The sequence below is a fragment of the Orbicella faveolata genome, unplaced genomic scaffold (genome assembly GCF_042242905.1).
Source record: "Orbicella faveolata isolate gen_17 unplaced genomic scaffold, um_ofav_v1 contig_1, whole genome shotgun sequence".
Taxonomy (NCBI): domain Eukaryota; kingdom Metazoa; phylum Cnidaria; class Anthozoa; order Scleractinia; family Merulinidae; genus Orbicella; species Orbicella faveolata.
Genome location: NW_028301536.1, coordinates 17,585,982 through 17,602,857, shown reverse-complemented (window position 1 = coordinate 17,602,857; position 16,876 = coordinate 17,585,982). Strand labels below are relative to the sequence as shown.

The window sequence follows — 16,876 nt, the reverse complement described above, 5'->3', positions numbered from 1 at the left end:
TTCTCTAACCGTATGTTTGACTGTAGTCGCTCATTAATGAATATCGTCAAGCCATACATTAGGTAGAAACTCTTCTCAACGCAATCTTTCTCAGTAAACCGTCTATTACCTTAGTAAAACTGTCATTTTTAGGTTGTAAAGACAATTTTTCCTTCGCTCGAATTGAATTAAGTAGATTAGACTTAGCTCTCCCCTTTGACTCCTTCAAAGTTATTTCCTTTTTGAAAATTGTAGTTCCGATTATTATTTCTCGCTATCAAATTTTTCAGAATCAATGTCGCGATAGAATGATTGAGATTTGTTTGCAGGATTGATTGCAAGTTTATTTTTTGTGGTCGTAATTCCGCAATAGGGTACATCCTGTTTGTTTGTTTGTTCGTTCATTTGTTTAGTTGATGGTGGTGCGGACACTCACGAAGAACACGCTTTCACTGGTGAAGCCGAAATTGATGTGACCGATGACGGTGAGGAAGATCGTGAGTCTGTGGCAATGTTTTTTAATATCAGTCCTTTCCTTTCCAGCTGCTTGATTAAATCTTAACCTCCTGTTCTTCGTCGTAGGAATTCAAATTGCCAGGAAAGCTTGCGGTGAAATCTCACTATTGATCCACCGCCTCCTTGTCATCTTAAAGCCGGGATCTGGTAGAAAATCATCTCTTCCTCAATTCCTGATTGGCCCTTTTCGTGATGCAATAGTTGGTTTGGCGAGACAACCGCTGGTCAACAGCTATGCACGCACTCTTCCTCTGGTTTGGAAGATGGGTTGGGTACCTGTCCCTGAGGGCCCACTTAAAACGGAACTTCCCCCGTTACCAATAGAAATATTAAAAGAGAAAGATGTACTGGATGAATTTGTAAGAAGAGTAAACCTGATTGGTAAGCACTGAGTCAAGCGACACCTTATCTACTGTAAACTTATGTTTGAATTTTAAGAGTGCTGGAAAGACAAAAATACTGCATTCTGATTGGTTACACATAAGGAACTATTCCCAGCCGCCAAAAGAACTTGAATACTAAAGTACCAGACTAGAAAATGTAAAGGAGTAGTTTCACTCAAAACGATATTCCCACTAGATGACTGATCAGGGAAAACACAGAACCAAGATGTAGTTTTTTGGAAAATTTGGGTGAATGACAACACCAATGAAACATTAACACGACGTTTACAAGGTGAATTAAAGGCCCTATTCGATTGACGTTGTTGACTTTTGGAGCTCTATCCCATTGTGGGAGCAAAATAATTATAATTGATCAGTAAGTTACCGCAATGTGAGGCACAGTAAAGATTGGCAGCTATAAAGCACAACAGATAGCTGCTGGTGGTATTGAACTCCCTCCAATATTATTCACTCACTCTAGGCTGGACTTCTAGACAGCAGTTTGAAGAAACATGGGCTGCTCTTCTCGGGGTGATTAGTTCTCCTCCTTTGCCTGATACAGTCTCCACAGAGGTATGTTAACAGTTAAATGTTTTGCAATCCGTCTGTGAACAACGCCACTTGTGGCAAATCCCTCCAGATTAGCAAGAAACGTCTTTTCAACTCGTATTATAAGCTGTGAGGTGGATAGTTTTGCATTAGCTTGTTGTTATGGTGATTCAGCGTGTTACCTGTTGCAGCATCTTTTTAGGGCTATTGTTAATAGACCAAAATGATTGACTGTGACCCAGTTGAGATGGTTCCAGTAAACTAGTTTGTAGAATCTGTTTTACAAATGTGCGCTGACCAATCTCGCTTATCACTCGGCAGTTGTCAATCAGTCTTAGCAAGACAGATGTTCGGAAAAAAAGGAAACCAGATTTTGTTGTCCTTTGGATAGTTCAGCTTCTAACGTTTCCCGTGTTAGCTTTCGTCAGAGGAATTTCAACCATTTTTGATGACCTTAGTACCTATCAAATGATAGGAAAAAAAAAATCCGAGTCTGAACCCACGACCGTCCGTGATCTAGTCGGATGTTCTAACTACTGAGTTACTGAAGACTCTATGGCGAGCAAGGGCGAAAATTGGGTCTTTGATCTATGATGAACAAATTTCTTTAAAATTGACCAAGAGAGTGAAATGTAGCTTTGCAAATATTTGCTGCATTCTAGGAAGATATGGAGTCCACACATTCCTGCTGCTTGGCAGTCCGCTGTATCTCAGAACTGCTGCTTCAGACAACCTTGTACCCAGTCCCAGGAAACCCAACCGCGAGTTGTTATCTTCACAGACCGAGACACAGAGACCTGCCTTTCCTTGGAAGCAGGTGTGAATTCTAAGTATCTCCTTTAATTGAGCGATTAACTTGAGTTAGTTTAGGAGGGGAGTCGCGGATGAAAGAAGAGTTTTTCCTTAACATGACTTGATTGTGATGTGAATGCAAAGGGAATCCAGACCTTGGAGAAAGTTCTATTGAATCACAAGGAAATTGAATACTTTGGGTATTATCGTAATGATGTTACCACTAATAACATTAGCCATCAGGTTTGAAGGAGCTTTCATCATTTACTAAGCAGTGTTTTGCGATATACAAAATTTCCCAAATCGCGAAATTCTTGAAAAAGGAAATCACAGTTGGGTAACATTACATGATTGGATTGTGACTGACGAACATTTAAGTTGAGAACTATAGTGTAATCGTTTCACGATGCGCCCTCCGTGGCGAAGCTCTCTTAATTTTTGGATGATCTGAGCCGTCAAGCAACTTGCTGAATTTTAATACGAAACCTAGTATAGTCAAAAAATTTAATTTTACTTGTAGAGTCGTTGTGAACGGTGTGTGTTACCACCTATAGCCGTATTGGGTGCTATCTCTCAGTGCCACTCTAGCTCACAAGCACTTGAAACTGTGTTAACATGCGTTTAATTCTTTTTGTCCGTTTATTCACATTCAGGGCAGGGAAGAAACTTACTTTTGTCAGAGGCATGGTAGAAGAAGAATTTGTCGCCATGTGCTGTACAGGGTAAGAAAATCGCAGCGTGTCTTAGTTAATATGAAGTAGCTGGTAAAGAATCTATATGACGGGTAACCTTGTGAGATTTCATCAAGTATGTTTCCTTATTCAATACAGCTCATGCAAACTTTTCCGCGCTGAGAACGCGAGAAATTGTCAACCGCCACGTACAAATTAATTAATCCTCAGTTTTCTATTTTTGGTTTAAGGTTCCTCACTGTAGAGCACATGAGTCATTGGGTTTTGCTTTTTGATTTTTGTTAGGCATAATGACAACCACAAGAACCTTTACACAAGGCTTTTGTGTGACTATTTCACAGTTGGTTTATGCCTCAGCGTGCATCATCGAGTTAAGATGCACGCGGGACGTTTGGAGATCATAAAACAACGCTAAGAGTTGATCTAGTCACCTTCGAGAGCTCCAGCTTTTTGAGTGTTCTTGAACATTGTACGAGAGACAGATGAAGTATGGTAACAACCTGAACTCTCAGACAGTCGCCTCCTGTAACTACGTCGTACTAACGTGAATTTTTTTTGTCTTTAGAACGGGCAAGACGTTCATCTCTGATGAAGAACTAAGGCCGGAACGGTCCGCCAGTATTCATCGATCAAACAGTTTCCTGTGTTTGAACAGCTCAAGCGGCATGTGGATCACCAATCGAATGCTGTTTGATCACCCGCTCTATGGACTGAACATCGATCGCGTGCTGGGCTTCCATGACTACACTTTAGGACAGGTAACATAACGTGGACGTGACACCTCCTTTCCTGAGAGCTCCTGGATTGAAAAGTCATCCAATTATGAGAAATTGTGTCCGTCTTGAAATTATATTGAATTGAAGAAGGGAGATTGAGAAAGTGATAATCGTTAAATACCGTGTTAAGTGGTTTATACGCAGAATGACGTAAACAAGGCACTTGTGCTGTTCAAACAGACTAAGCGTTAATGTGTTAATAAACCTTTTGAGGAGATTGTCTAACTATCAGGGTAATTGTTTTACTATTTTTGCACAAACAGATGACTTAGTAGTATTATGCAAGGATGTAAAAAGATCCTTCGCAAACTAGACGCGGATTGGAAAACGTTTAACAGAAGCGTATCTTAGTTGTTTGTTGTTTTTCTGTTTGTGTGTACCAGATCTCTGTGGGTGCTCTCCATAGTCAGGCCCAGAACGAACTCCAAGAAAGGTACGACAGCGAAGACGACAGTGCTGTTGTAGTGTCCCTACCGCGCATACCTCAACCTGAAAAACTTGACATCAAATCTTGTGAGCAGTTTCTCCTCGAGCTTTTTGAGCAGTGGATGTCACCGTATATCCAACCCAGAACTCCTCTTGCACTCTTGTCAGAGGCAACCAAAGCGGTGAGTTGTGGAGTGGTGATGGTTACTGACTATGTGATTAGTGATTGTTGTAAAGTTGTCTCATTCATGTCAAGAGGAATGGAAATCAATGGGAATCACGCTCTTAGATCATCCTCTCTTGCAAACATGTATTCATTTGGAATTTGCACTTAATATACAAATAATCTTAATGCATTAGCAGATGATTTTATGATTTAGCGTACATCATGTAGTTGTGATGCTCGCAGGAAGTTTGGAGAGGACGAAAGACGCTTGGTTTGTGCTTTCTAATCTTCTTGAGAGCATCATAACTCTATGGTGCACAGCTAAATGAATCAATTATTTGACAACATTACCAACTGAAATGAATTTCTCTGCCGAAGTTAAGCTTCAGAACATGATCATTACTAAAGCTAGAAGCATGCATTATTGGGCTGTGTTACGTGCACGTTTATTACTAGCACGTAGTTTGGTAGCGCGTATATTGATCTTCAATCTTTGTTTTTTGATATCAATGATATTTGTTTGTATTTCCAACAGCTCCTAGTGTTGTCGGACCTGTTTGTCGATGGAACGCATTTTGAATGGGTTCTAGAAACTCTCCTTGAGTTGCATCACAATCATTCCACGGAAGATGATCTGTTGATACAATATCTGCTGCCTACACTCTGCAAAGCACTAGCTTTTCTTAAGACGGTGAGAAACCAGCGACCTTCGTACCACTCCCAAGCTCAATACGTTAATTCTCCTCCTGGTTTGCCATTAAGAAGGAATCTACCAGAAGTTCGAGTAATTTACATAGCATTGTAAACCTCCGTGCGACTGTTTTAAATTGTTCTCAAAAGAAATCATTTCTGTCAACACTAAATGTCGAAAACAACATTTGAAATTCATATAAAACACTTTTACAATTACAGTGATGTACTTAAAAGTATTCTGGTGCCAGGTGTCCACTTAAAACTGAAATTGCTCGGTTTCCTATCGGATTTCGTCTTAATATCTTGATGTTGGTTTTAAGAATTCAGTGGAACATCAAAACAATGTCCTCAAGTTTAATTTACGATTTTCTCCGTTCTTGTCACTTGCCTTCACGTCTATGTACATGTACTGGTAAACCTCAGTTTACGAACACCCGTTTAATCTCTATCTTAAAGGGGCAGTGTAAGGTGCATAACTTCCAAAAGTGAAAAAAATAAAAATAAAAATAAAATAAAACAAAAGACAAAGAAATAGTTGTTTAGTTCTGTCAAAAATTACGGAGCAATTCAATAAGTCATAATTCTGGCATTGTATTGGCCAAAAATGCGGCAAAATTGCCATTATATTGTCTCTGTAAATATTTTCTCTTAAATTAACCGGTTAATGTGGAAACTTTACTACAGTCTATAATATATTTGTATAAACAAAGTTTTCACTGTATTGACATTATGATGGAAGTTATATGCTGACTACAATTGTTATGTTTGTTCAGTTTTTAACCTCTTACTGATTGGGTTTGAGCCAAGGAAAATTGATTTGAAATCATATTTTGTTGTCATCTCCCTCCAGGAAGGTGCCACTGCTGAAAGAGTGTGCAAGATATTAGAATCGTCGCTTAGAAGTCCGCACGTGCCTCTTCAGGTAAATAACTTCGTTACCTGTTATGTAAGTAACCGGAGTACCATTGTGCATGTTATACTCATTTCGATTAGCACACGTGGTATCAAAACCTCACGATAGAAATTTAAAGAGACGACACGCTTTATTTTGATTCTTTTTATCCAAACTTGGTTTAGCTTTCTTCCTGCGGTTTGTCGTGCATTAAGCGGCATTGTCGCTATAAATTCATTTATATTTTTCTCGTTGTGTCCTAGGGGTTGGGTGACAGTAAGGGTTGGGGATGGGGCTAGATTGTGCATTGGTAGGCGATTATCTTGTACATAAACTCTAAAATAGATTAAACTTCTGATCAAATACGTCGTAAATTTACGTAAGATCAAATTTACGTAAGATGGAAATAGGCAAACATTTGAATGTAACCGTTGGCCAATTTACGTACTGAGCGATAACCTCGTTCGCAGGGTTTCTGTTATCTTGAAAACGAGGTCGACCATAGAGTCAACTCATATACTTGTATGCCAACTCTGTCAGTTACCTTTCTCCTGCATATATCCCGCAGATCTCCGCTCTGTATGGTGCAATGTATCTGTTGGAGATTCACGTGGCTTCTGTTGGTGCTGTGTTGTTGCCAGTCCTAACCGACTTTCTCAGCAAGAAGCTTACTGCTTTGACGGGGTAACAGGAAAATTATTTGTTGTGCAACGTTTCTTCGTTTGATCTTTTACTTGGATTGTTCTTGAAACGTTCAGTTTCGCGCGAGCATCATTCGTTTTCTCATTGTTGTTTTAACCCACAAGCCATGTCCATTCCTTGTGTTGCACTGCTTTTAACCTTGTCTTACACTCTCTTTCAGTGCGGTTTCTTTAGCGGAGCATCACTTGTTAGTCATGTGGTCTACAGCATTTTACTTGCTGGAGAGGTACGCTGATGAAATCAGTGACCAAGAATTGAAGGCTAACCTCCTTAAGGTACAATGCTCTTATAACGGTTACTACCATTTGTTTTCATTTTCAAACCAAATCCCATTCTTTCACGAGGTTCGGCTTAGTTTATGGAGTTTTCAACCCTTGCTTGTTAGTTCTACTTTGTCATACATTATAAAATAGATAGGACCCCCCGCACGCTCTGATTGGTCAAAACCCCATGTTTAATCAGAGTATAAAACATAGAAAAAGCGTGTTTTATTGTTTTTCGCCTATTTCATAAAGCAAATGAAGAAGTCTAAGCCTTGTGTTCTCAAATGGCCGTCGTGTTTTATCACAGTGTAATACACAGCTTAGTCATCCTTATTTGTTAAATAATGAAATATAAATCAAGAATTTAAAGACTAGTTTTTCTGTACATTGGTTATGTTAGCTTTTAAGCGTGATAAAATTGTTAGAAAATAGTACATTATCCGATTGCCTAATGCAACCTCTCGCACTGTTTTTGCTACCTTTTTATCATTTCCTAGCTTACAATGAACTAAACACTTCACTTTACCTGGGATAAGCAGTTTTTAGGTCGAGCTTTTGTCCTCAGGAATCGTTGGACGCTTTCATTTTTCCTCTGAGAGGTTGCTTATTAACATGTATCCCGTTCACGTCATGCCGACTTAATCCGACTTATTTTCGTTCACGTGACTCTTGACTGGCGGATAAGAATCGGAAACCCGATTGATTCTAGGAAGGATAGCCTCCAACTGTGATGCAGTACAACTGTTTCTTGTAAGAGATGTAAAAGTATTTTCTTGAAAGGTCTGTTTTCATTTATCGTCGTATTGTTGTTTTGTTGTTACTTGACTTCCAGACTGCTGTTCGTATCGCGTCTTCAAACGAGGACAGCACTCCCACTTGTGTTTATCACACTATCATGAGAGGACTGGAGAGACTGGTGGTGTCCTTTGCGCTGTCAAGTGCAGAGTCTGATTCACTAGTGAAACTCAGCGTCGACAGGTGGGTCGGGTGGGTCAATTGTAACTTGTGACAGTCTTGTTCACGGGCTCCTCTTTCTCGATTGCGCTCGTGTTCTCGTGTCAAAAAGGAAAGAATATAACAAAGCAAATAGATGAGATCTAATAAGGTCTAGATTAGGGCTAGATTTGGCCCTGATGTGGGATGAAACAACCCGTAGTCAAAGTCCTAAATGTGAAATCAATTTCCCAATTAACCAGGTGAATTTATTCCTTAACTACGAGTCACGCAATAGCGCATTTTCGAGTTGCTTTAAGCCTTCCTATCAAAGCGAAGCGTGGTGCACGACCATTTATGAAAATGAGTTTAATTTGCATATTAATGAAACCTCATTTTCATTACAAAAGAGGGGCACGAAGACTCGCTTTGAGAAAGAGGCTAAAGGTAATTCGGAAATGGCCTATTGAGCAATTGATGTTTGACATAGTTTTGAACATCAGGACAGAAAAGGCATATAATGCTTCCTTTTTGTTACAGATTGTCTATGCAAAACCCTCAAAGAGCCATATCTGCACTGAGTTTATTGATCACATGCATGTACACAGGTAGGGAACTTTCCGACCTTTTTTTTTCTGGCATAGCGCCTTCCTTCAAGACTTGATGATATTTTGTGTTTTACAGGCAAAATCGGAGACCGACCGAGTGGAATCTACCCTCAGCCTGACACTGTGGAGTTTCCCACGGAAGACATACTCCTCATTGCCATGGAACGTGTCACGGTTCTTTTTGACAGGTTGGTTTAAAAATTATTTTCAACAGTTAAACTTATGCTCATGCTCTAGTCTGGAACAGGGTCTACCACGCTGCTTGTCCTTTTTCGTTCCTCCTCTCCGGTCCACTAAGTGCAAGACTATTATTGGACTCAAATTACAAAATTCTATGTATTATTTTTTTATGTACAGGATACGAAAAGGCGTTCCATCCGAGGCGAGAGTTGTGGCCAGAGTTTTGCCGCCTCTGTTACTTGATTTCTTCCCCGCACAGGAAATCATGAACAAAGTGATAGGAGAGTTTCTTTCCAGTCAGCAGCCACATCCTGAGCTTATGGCTCAAGTCTTGTTTAAGGTACGTACATGTAATGTGCTGGATGTTCTAGTCCAGATGACTTCTTTTCTTGTATCGTTTTGTCGGCTCGTCGCCCCATGTTTAATATGTGAGTGACGAGACTAACGAACATCTGCATGGGAGGTTTTTTTTCGGGCGTATCCGCCCACTTACTTTCACTACCTCTTGTGCGAGTGGTTCACCTTTAAGAGAGTCTGCTTTAGACAGTCACTTAGGAAATGTTGTTGTCGTTTGATTGAAACTTTTGAATCTTGCGCACGCCTTTACCTTGATGTTCGTTAAGATATCTTCGAAGGGACGACGTATATTGGAAGCCTTTTTCACATATTACCAGATGAAGCCACATTACTTATGTCAGTGTGAAAAATATTTGGTCATATTGAACTGTCACGTAATGTGTAACGACCAGTCATGTCTTCACCTATTACTGAAAGACCATAGAAAGATGATGCAAGAAGAAATTACAGTAAACGAGACCACTCATACATGAATAGAATTTAACTTAACTGCTAGTTGTGTATGGCTTTCGTCTTTTAATTGTTATGGCTTACTGATCAGGTGTTTGAGGGTCTCCACAGTCAAGGTCAGCAAACGGAAGTGAGAGACTGGGTCCTTCTATCACTTGGAAGTTTTATTCAACGGTGTGTTATTTTCTTACTTGTGATCATTACTTTGAGCGTTTTTATTTTGTTTTTGTTAGTGCTGTTTTTGCTTAAATGGGAGAAGCGTTGTGTGTTTATAAACAGACGTAACAGCGTCCGGTATGCTCACGAATGATCTGAGTGTAGTTCTCTGAATGATTAATTAGAACTATTTTACAGCTACTTGGAATCGGAAGATTCACCAAACCGATTTGGAAGTTTTTAAGCATTGTAACATTGAGGATAACGTCCTTATTTTATTTATTTATTTTTTTTAATATATAGAATTGCTTCTTTATGATTACCCTACAATTCGGAACAAAATTTGTGGCACGTTTTACACTTCTGCTACTTCCTACCTCCTACTTTTGTCAGTGTCGACTTTCCACCAAAATTATTCTTAAAACATATCCCTTTAAGATGCAACACTGAAATGGGGGTGGGGGGTGGGGGGTAGGGATACTCTTAACGTATGTTTTAGGATCTCAAAACTGTTATTTTCAAAGTTTAAGAGTTAAGTGACGCAAAATACCATCCATTACTCTGAGCGTTCCTGCTACTTTTGTCGAGGATTATAGACTACAAAACAGTACCTTTTTGCTCTCTCTGAAACTTTTGCGAGGACGCAAAACTCGTGGATAAAAACAAGAGCTACTCAGCTGAATAACTTTGACTTGACTTGAAACTGAGAGAGCGAAAAGCGGCTTGTACAATTTATGTTTTTTCGTACACGTTCAAAACTCACATAATATGTTGTGGTTTTTTCATGTAACAGGACGCCTCTATCAATGGCCGTGTGGAGTCTAACTTGCTTCTTTGTGAGCGCTTCCAGCAACAAATGGATCCGAGCTATGTATCCGTTGAAGTTTTCATTTATATTTAGTCATTCTCGAGTGAAAAGTCATGAAACTCTTGATATTGTAGTTTGGATTTTGCGCAGTCTGATCGGGTAAAATACTATGAGTTATTATAGTTTTAAACATAAACAGCGTGTTTCATTTTTTTCTGACCCGTTAAATCTCTATCACAAAGCCTTTAGGAGCCAAAGCTTTGTATCGTACTTTCATAAACAGCCCAGCACTGTGAGGAATTCGAGAACAATTGGAAATTGAGAAGAAACTTGTATACGGCTCGTGTTTTCTCAATTTCTCTTATGTACTCGGAAGTATGAAATATCATTTTGAGATTATCGTGATAGTGCTCTGGGCGACTCAATGCGTAAAGCATATTGGAAATGTTCCCCTCCCCGCCCCCAATCTCTTGCCTTCGGATTTTTTTCTTTAGCTAAATGAAGGGACATCCGTTCATTGAGTGTATGCACTGCCCTTTGTGAAACGTTCATCGTTGGTAGAATAACAGGCAAGCGCAAGAACTGTAAGGACCTTTGCAGATCATACCTTCTTGTAGATTGCCCTTAACTGTGACCTCAGCTTTTCCTATATCGTGGGAAGAATGGGAAAGCTTGAAAGCATCGATGTTAAATTATTTTGCGCGGCAGCCATGGATTTCTACAGAACTCAGGTAAGACGCTTTCCGCCATCTAAAGATTGATTCTTTGGTTACTTTCTGGATCGGTTCCGTCCAGTCACTCGCAACAAGCTTTTAATTCTATTTATCTATTTAACAATCAGATTATGAATTTGATGAATTGTTTTAGTAGAATTTTAACTTAAATTTCCTTCAAATAACGATTTCCAATTATTTCGCTACGTAGTATAAAAGTTTGCGCTTTAGAAAAATAGCGCGGACCAACTTGTCATTTTACAAAATTTACAGCTGTGTACACGCGCATCTGAATTTTGAGTTTTTGAAGTCAAGAAATCGTGCATTACCTTCCCATAGTCCTCAGGATTTTAATTACCCATTTGCTTCGAAATGTTCCGCCGAAACTTCGGAGAGAGAAAGGAGAGAACGTCGCAATTTGGAACGCGACCTAAACCCACTACACAATAATGGCTGACACTAAGATAGCTCAGCTAATCAGATCGCAGCGTTTGCATTAGTATACTACTAGAATTCTACTAGTATTTTAATGCAAATGCTGCAATTTGTTTGGCTGAGCCACTCGTTCACTATCATCCATTAGTGTGCAGTGACTGGAGGTCGTCCACAAAATGGTAGGGTTTTCTCGTTTATCCGATGTGTTTAGGAAGATTTAGAAATATCACTGGATAACGGCAATTCTCAAGAACACTCAAGAAAGGAAATTGAGCATCATGTGACTTTAAACCGTCAAACTCTTTTAATGAACTGATGAGTGGGTGTATACAGCTGAAAGTTTCAAACAACAATTCAATCCGCGCGTGTTTTTACTAAAGCGTGAACTTAAATACTGCTTTAAGAGAAATAACTGAGTTCGAATCGTGATTTGAAAGAAATTTAGTAGTAAACTTCTACTAAAACAATGGCCAATTCCCTCTGAGATGAACCCGTATGGAATCATGGTAGTTGTATCCATCAAAAATAATATTCATGTCCAGTCCAATGTGGCGCACGAGGGCTTGACTTCTAAAAACTCCTCGTTTTGGGACTTACACTGCAACAATATCTTCAACAACTCCTCGAATGTTGCTCCGTTGGACTGGCTATCTGTTTGATGAATACAGCGAACGAGATTCCCTGCAGGCCCGTCTCATAGAGGGAATTGGCCATTAGATTACTCGCTCGTTCCTTCGGCCTCATCAAATGTCACCTCATAGAAATCTTGACCTCATGATCTAATTGTTTTGTCCTCGAATATGCAAGTTAAGAAACTTTATAGGGAACCCTTCTCGACCAAAAGCCTGCTCAACTTTGATCAGTATTTTTCTTTCCACAGAATCTCGATTCAACCCACAGAGAAACCTTGATATCCACGTTTAGAAACGCCGCTCAAACGAGTGCAGCTTACAGAGAACTGATTGAATGCTGTCTGTCTGAGAGATAAACTCGGAAGAACATCACAAAAATTCCGTGTTTTACCTTACGAAGGTAAAACGTCAATCAAAAATTGGGATCGAAGGGTAGTATGTCCTCAAATGTGATATTGCTTCCTCGCGAGAGACGATGATCATAGATCGACTGAGAAAAGGAAGGGCATTGCGAAGAGCACGTGGTTTATCAAATCAAAGATAGATTTGACTTGTGAAGCTCTCAGTAGCCTGTGCAGCTTGCTGTGAAGTTACTAGCGGGAAATTCTGCTAAGTCCTGTAACAAGAAATCTTTTCTTGCTGTGTGACTTTACAACTACTTAAATTGATCATGAAGGTTACATGTGCATCTATTGGGATGTGGATGCTGTTTGTGAGGGTGGAAACAGTAACATTATGGTGCTCTTCCTTTCACCCTTTAACAAATAAGTTTGAACCATCTAGGTGTGCTATGAAAGGCATTGCTTTTCACACCGCAGTCAGAAAATAAAAGCCAAACATCACTTGCGAGATGTTTTCTGCACGTAAGTCAAAAATGAAACTTGTTATCAAGCTTCATTCTATCATCAATTTTATTTAGAATGGAAAAATGTATCTGGAAATATTTTCCTATAATAAGATATAAATATTACCAAAGATCTATGATAGCGAATAAAGGAACAATTTTAACTACTTCACATGCATAACTGAAAACAACTTAAACATCGGAGTGAATACTGGGTTATCCTCACGTTGATAAATAAAGCTGGGGCTCAAGTTGCCTGCATACAAGTGTACCTTTTTTCAATTTTGCGTTTCTGTTATTCACCTAATTGTCAATTTTCCCGCATCTTTCGCGGTGGGTTCTCATTGGCCTTCCATTGACTGTACATGTTGAATTCGAGAGGCTCCTTTCATGCAATACTTTCACTAACTCTGAAAATTTTCAACACCATGCAACAACCCTTTTCTCCATCTAATGTTGTAGGATTACAGCGACAGAGCGTACGAAACAATCTCTCCCATTGTTTGGGGAAGGGGTCGGGAAATAGGAGGGATGATACTAAGATGGCTTTCTATCGCCAGAAAATAAGGTTTAAAACGACAAGTATGTCACTGTTTCCCGGCAGCAGTGTCGAGTTTATTGCCTCTTGATGGGAAAACCGAATACAGGGCAGCGTTTGTTATATTTATTATTTATTATTTATTTATTTATTTATTTATTTTTTGTTACGAGTGGATCCCATTCCTCATTCCACGTCATGATCTAGCCTCTATACGAAAGACTCATAATAATCAAACTCGTTGCTATAAGTGAGATCTTCAGGAAAGTCCTCTGCGATAGCGGCATTTAACTCGCAGGCGCTTGTAGATTCTCCAAGTTTGTAGTTGACTGACATGCATTGTTGCTGGCGTTGACACAACAATATGCATTCCATATCACTAGATGTGATCCCGTGATGAATCATGTGACCAGTCAGCTGTCTTCGTAGTAGCCTCTTGAAATATCGTCCACTTAGCGCATCTGTTTTAAGAAAACGTGTCCACGTTAATGTTCAACACTTGATTTTGAGGAAGTTGGGAAGTTACACATCTTATTCGTTTGTTGAATGTCAACATTTCCCCTTGTCGTTAATTTTAATTTTTCTAACATTGCACCATGACTCGTGTATAATCACAGGCATTACTCATCGCATCGGCGTTTGTCGCATTTGAACCTACAGTGCACAACTTCCCCACCTTCCTCCCACCTCTGTAAACGTTGTGTTCAGATGTTAGTGTGTCTGCGCAAACGGGAATGAATCCCAGCATTAGCTGGAGATGGGAGAGGGTTACATGCAAAATTCTTTGCTTAAACAAACTAAAGAAGCAACATCGCAAAGCTTTATATGCGTCGACGTTTTTTAGGCGGGTTAGCTCCGAAAGGGCTCTACTTTTACCGACAGATTAAACTCTTACAAAGATCTCACTGTTTGACGCTTGGCCGTGGGAGATCCGGGTTCAAGATTACTGACAGATCAGACCAAAGGAATTTCACGTCACCTTTCTCACAGATGTATGGTTGTTTTGCGGAGCAGGATTTGTCGTTCCATTGACCATGAAATGTACTATAGTCTGTCATCTCACCACAGTCCTCATGGCCAGATATGCTTCCCTCTCCTGGAATCCAGTTCTGATAAGTTAGCTTCTCTCCCGTCGACCAACGGAAACTCTGCAAACCAGAATCTTTGACCAGGCCGATCCATAGAGTTTTTTTGACCGCCATGCTTTGGTAAACAAAGCGCTGTTCTCCTTCAGAATTGATGCTGAGCAGTTCTCCTTTATTTTCCTGACAGAATTTTACCGCATCAAACCACGACAGCTTCGTGCTGTAAGCTCGATAGCAGGAACCGTTCAGGTACAACCAGTCGGTTGGACAAGTCAAACCTGTTTAACGTTAAAACAGGGAATTAACCCATAAAAAAGAAGCGATAGAAACAGGTTTTTCAATAAAATGGGACATGGAATTTTTGTCTCGTTTCTCCGTACCACCCTCTCAGAATGCATTAAGAACGTGCTGTCTCCGTTTTGGTTTGACTGAAAAGCGAGAAGCACGAAAAGCGTGGTAAAAGAGGCGTGGGGAACCTTTTATATTCGAGTGCAAAATTATATACACAATCAAATTTCACTGATGAATTAGTTGGGACATTTGATCATGACAAACTATCTTTACTGCTATTTTGAAGTACTCTTACTCCAAGTCAAGATTACATGGGAAAAGAAGAGGCGGAAATTACAAAAACACTCATGTACCTTTTTAGACCGTTAACGTGGGTGCACACAATGCAAAAATATTATCTACAGTCGGAAGGGAAGCCAATCTCGCACAGTGATCATTTAACAGTGCATCAGATGCTCTCCGCAGGTCACGATCGTTTTGATAAAAGTATGTCGCTAATCAGTATTGCCCTGCGTTTCTTTCTACGTAATTGGCTTCCTTGACTTACTTAGCATCTTTCAGTGATAAGCAATATCGGTCAGAATTATTCACTAATATTGCATGCACGTGTACATGTACAACGCACCCTTCTTCATTCCTAATTTTTTTTCAGCAGCACGTACTTGGTAGTTTATGAGAATTGATATCCATTTCAGTAAAACAGTCTTCGTAAAAGAAAATTTTTTATATGCACAAAATGAATTTAAAAGGAGGCCAAAATTTGACGTATTTTTAATTAACTGCGACATGGGCTGACAATTAGGTAGAACGATGACATCGGCGAAAAGAATAATTTGAAATCGCCGGGTTGTTAAAACTGGGTTTATTATTTTTACGCATTTTTAATTTTTATTTTTCAAGTTCATCTCTGAGTTCGATGTTAGGGCAATTTATTTCCTGTTGGTAAAGAAAGTTGTTTTAATTTGTTTAGGGAAATGTATTTTATCTCAACGGAAAGCTGATAAAAGCTTGCGCTCGAAAGGCCTTTTCTTATGACTGATTTCAGTGGTCTCGCTAGATGCTAGAAGCAAACAAGCGAGACGGAATATACTAATATTTGTAAGGGGAAATACATTTATATCTGAATGAAATTTTGGTCCTGCTTCTTCGTTTGAAAAGCAAATAAGCAAGACATATATTACATTCAGCGCAGCAAGTCATATTGTAAATAAGATTTATATCTGGCTAGACGTTCTTGTGTATTTTTGACTGTGGAAAGTCTCGCATGTCTTCTTTTGCCAACAGAAGGACCATGCAAAACTAAACAGAACGACTATTAATTATTCTCACCTTCTGATAAAACTTCATCAGCCAATACCGGTGAAAGCAAATAGAACTGCTCAAGAGGAACAGATTAAACAAAGAACTTAGACTACAATTTGCCAAACGCGGGTTTCAAAGTTTTGTGATGAACATTCAACACTTACCGTACAAAGAAATAAGAGTAGCATTCTCGGGTCTTTTAACCTTTTATAGGAAGATCCCGCTTGCTAGGTTGTCATCTGGCAATTCTTAACAATATTTCATTTATTTGAAGATGCAGCTGCTGCTGCTGCTGCTGCTTTAAAAAGTGATTTACAACAAAGTAATCAACATTGGCATGCTTTTTTCTCTTGTCGCTTTCCGGGTTTCTTAGTATGTAAACGAAGCTTGACAGTGTCTGGATAAAAGTGTGACAAATTGCCAGCTAGCATGTCAAATAGTCTTTGTTAAAAACGAACATTGATATGACAACCGTTTCCACCGTGGTCATTGTGTGTTCAGTGATTCTAGCCTTCGATTTGTGCTAATGTCGTTCCCAAGGCCTTCGCATCTTCTGAGAACTAGATTTTGATTTGTCTGCTGATCGTTTGGTGAGACAAGTGAGGTCACATAACTTGCGCCTGCGCATAAAATTGTGGTCGTGTCAAGGGAGAGGTCATGTTTAAGGGGTTCTTAAAATGGGAAATGAACGACTGAGCGTTTTCTTCAGACCAAA

The 16,876-nt window shown here is 39.5% G+C and overlaps 2 protein-coding genes across 3 annotated transcripts in view; one reads left to right on the top strand and one right to left on the bottom strand.

Moving 5' to 3' along the window:
* The window catches only part of LOC110045794 (huntingtin-like), a 50,312-nt gene extending 37,200 nt beyond the window's left edge, over nucleotides 1-13,112 (top strand). The window contains exons 49-67 of one of the 2 annotated variants that reach the window (XM_089292978.1): nucleotides 393-464; nucleotides 562-876; nucleotides 1,360-1,451; nucleotides 2,090-2,244; nucleotides 2,873-2,941; nucleotides 3,477-3,669; nucleotides 4,071-4,295; nucleotides 4,815-4,970; nucleotides 5,823-5,894; nucleotides 6,433-6,548; nucleotides 6,727-6,841; nucleotides 7,662-7,807; nucleotides 8,303-8,370; nucleotides 8,447-8,558; nucleotides 8,728-8,890; nucleotides 9,449-9,531; nucleotides 10,307-10,384; nucleotides 10,962-11,052; nucleotides 12,350-13,112. In XM_089292978.1, the coding sequence (XP_089149104.1) occupies nucleotides 393-464; nucleotides 562-876; nucleotides 1,360-1,451; nucleotides 2,090-2,244; nucleotides 2,873-2,941; nucleotides 3,477-3,669; nucleotides 4,071-4,295; nucleotides 4,815-4,970; nucleotides 5,823-5,894; nucleotides 6,433-6,548; nucleotides 6,727-6,841; nucleotides 7,662-7,807; nucleotides 8,303-8,370; nucleotides 8,447-8,558; nucleotides 8,728-8,890; nucleotides 9,449-9,531; nucleotides 10,307-10,384; nucleotides 10,962-11,052; nucleotides 12,350-12,457 (2,429 nt within the window). In that variant the 3' untranslated portion in view covers nucleotides 12,458-13,112. Of the gene's footprint in view, nucleotides 1-392; nucleotides 477-561; nucleotides 877-1,359; nucleotides 1,452-2,089; nucleotides 2,245-2,872; nucleotides 2,942-3,476; nucleotides 3,670-4,070; nucleotides 4,296-4,814; nucleotides 4,971-5,822; nucleotides 5,895-6,432; nucleotides 6,549-6,726; nucleotides 6,842-7,661; nucleotides 7,808-8,302; nucleotides 8,371-8,446; nucleotides 8,559-8,727; nucleotides 8,891-9,448; nucleotides 9,532-10,306; nucleotides 10,385-10,961; nucleotides 11,053-12,349 lie in introns of both variants that reach the window. The other variant, XM_089292975.1, reaches the window with a different exon arrangement.
* A 420-nt stretch (nucleotides 13,113-13,532) lies between these two features.
* Nucleotides 13,533-16,666, bottom strand: LOC110045755 (snaclec 3-like). Its single transcript, XM_020751385.2, has 4 exons — nucleotides 16,326-16,666; nucleotides 16,189-16,234; nucleotides 14,463-14,846; nucleotides 13,533-13,944 (listed from the first exon to the last, which is right to left on the bottom strand). The coding sequence occupies exons 1-4, from the start codon at nucleotides 16,347-16,349 to the stop codon at nucleotides 13,694-13,696; spliced, it is 705 nt and encodes a 234-aa protein (XP_020607044.2). The 5' UTR covers nucleotides 16,350-16,666; the 3' UTR covers nucleotides 13,533-13,693.
* Between the last annotated feature and the right edge of the window lie 210 nt (nucleotides 16,667-16,876).

Excerpts from the sequence above, each read along its gene's own strand:
- LOC110045755 (XM_020751385.2), bottom strand. The coding sequence starts at position 16,349 with ATGCTACTCTTATTTCTTTGTACG. Across the intron at positions 14,847-16,188 it reads TGATGAAGTTTTATCAGAAG|GTTTGACTTGTCCAACCGAC; the intron begins GTGAGAATAATT and ends AACGTTAAACAG. Across the intron at positions 13,945-14,462 it reads ACCATACATCTGTGAGAAAG|ATGCGCTAAGTGGACGATAT; the intron begins GTGACGTGAAAT and ends TTCTTAAAACAG.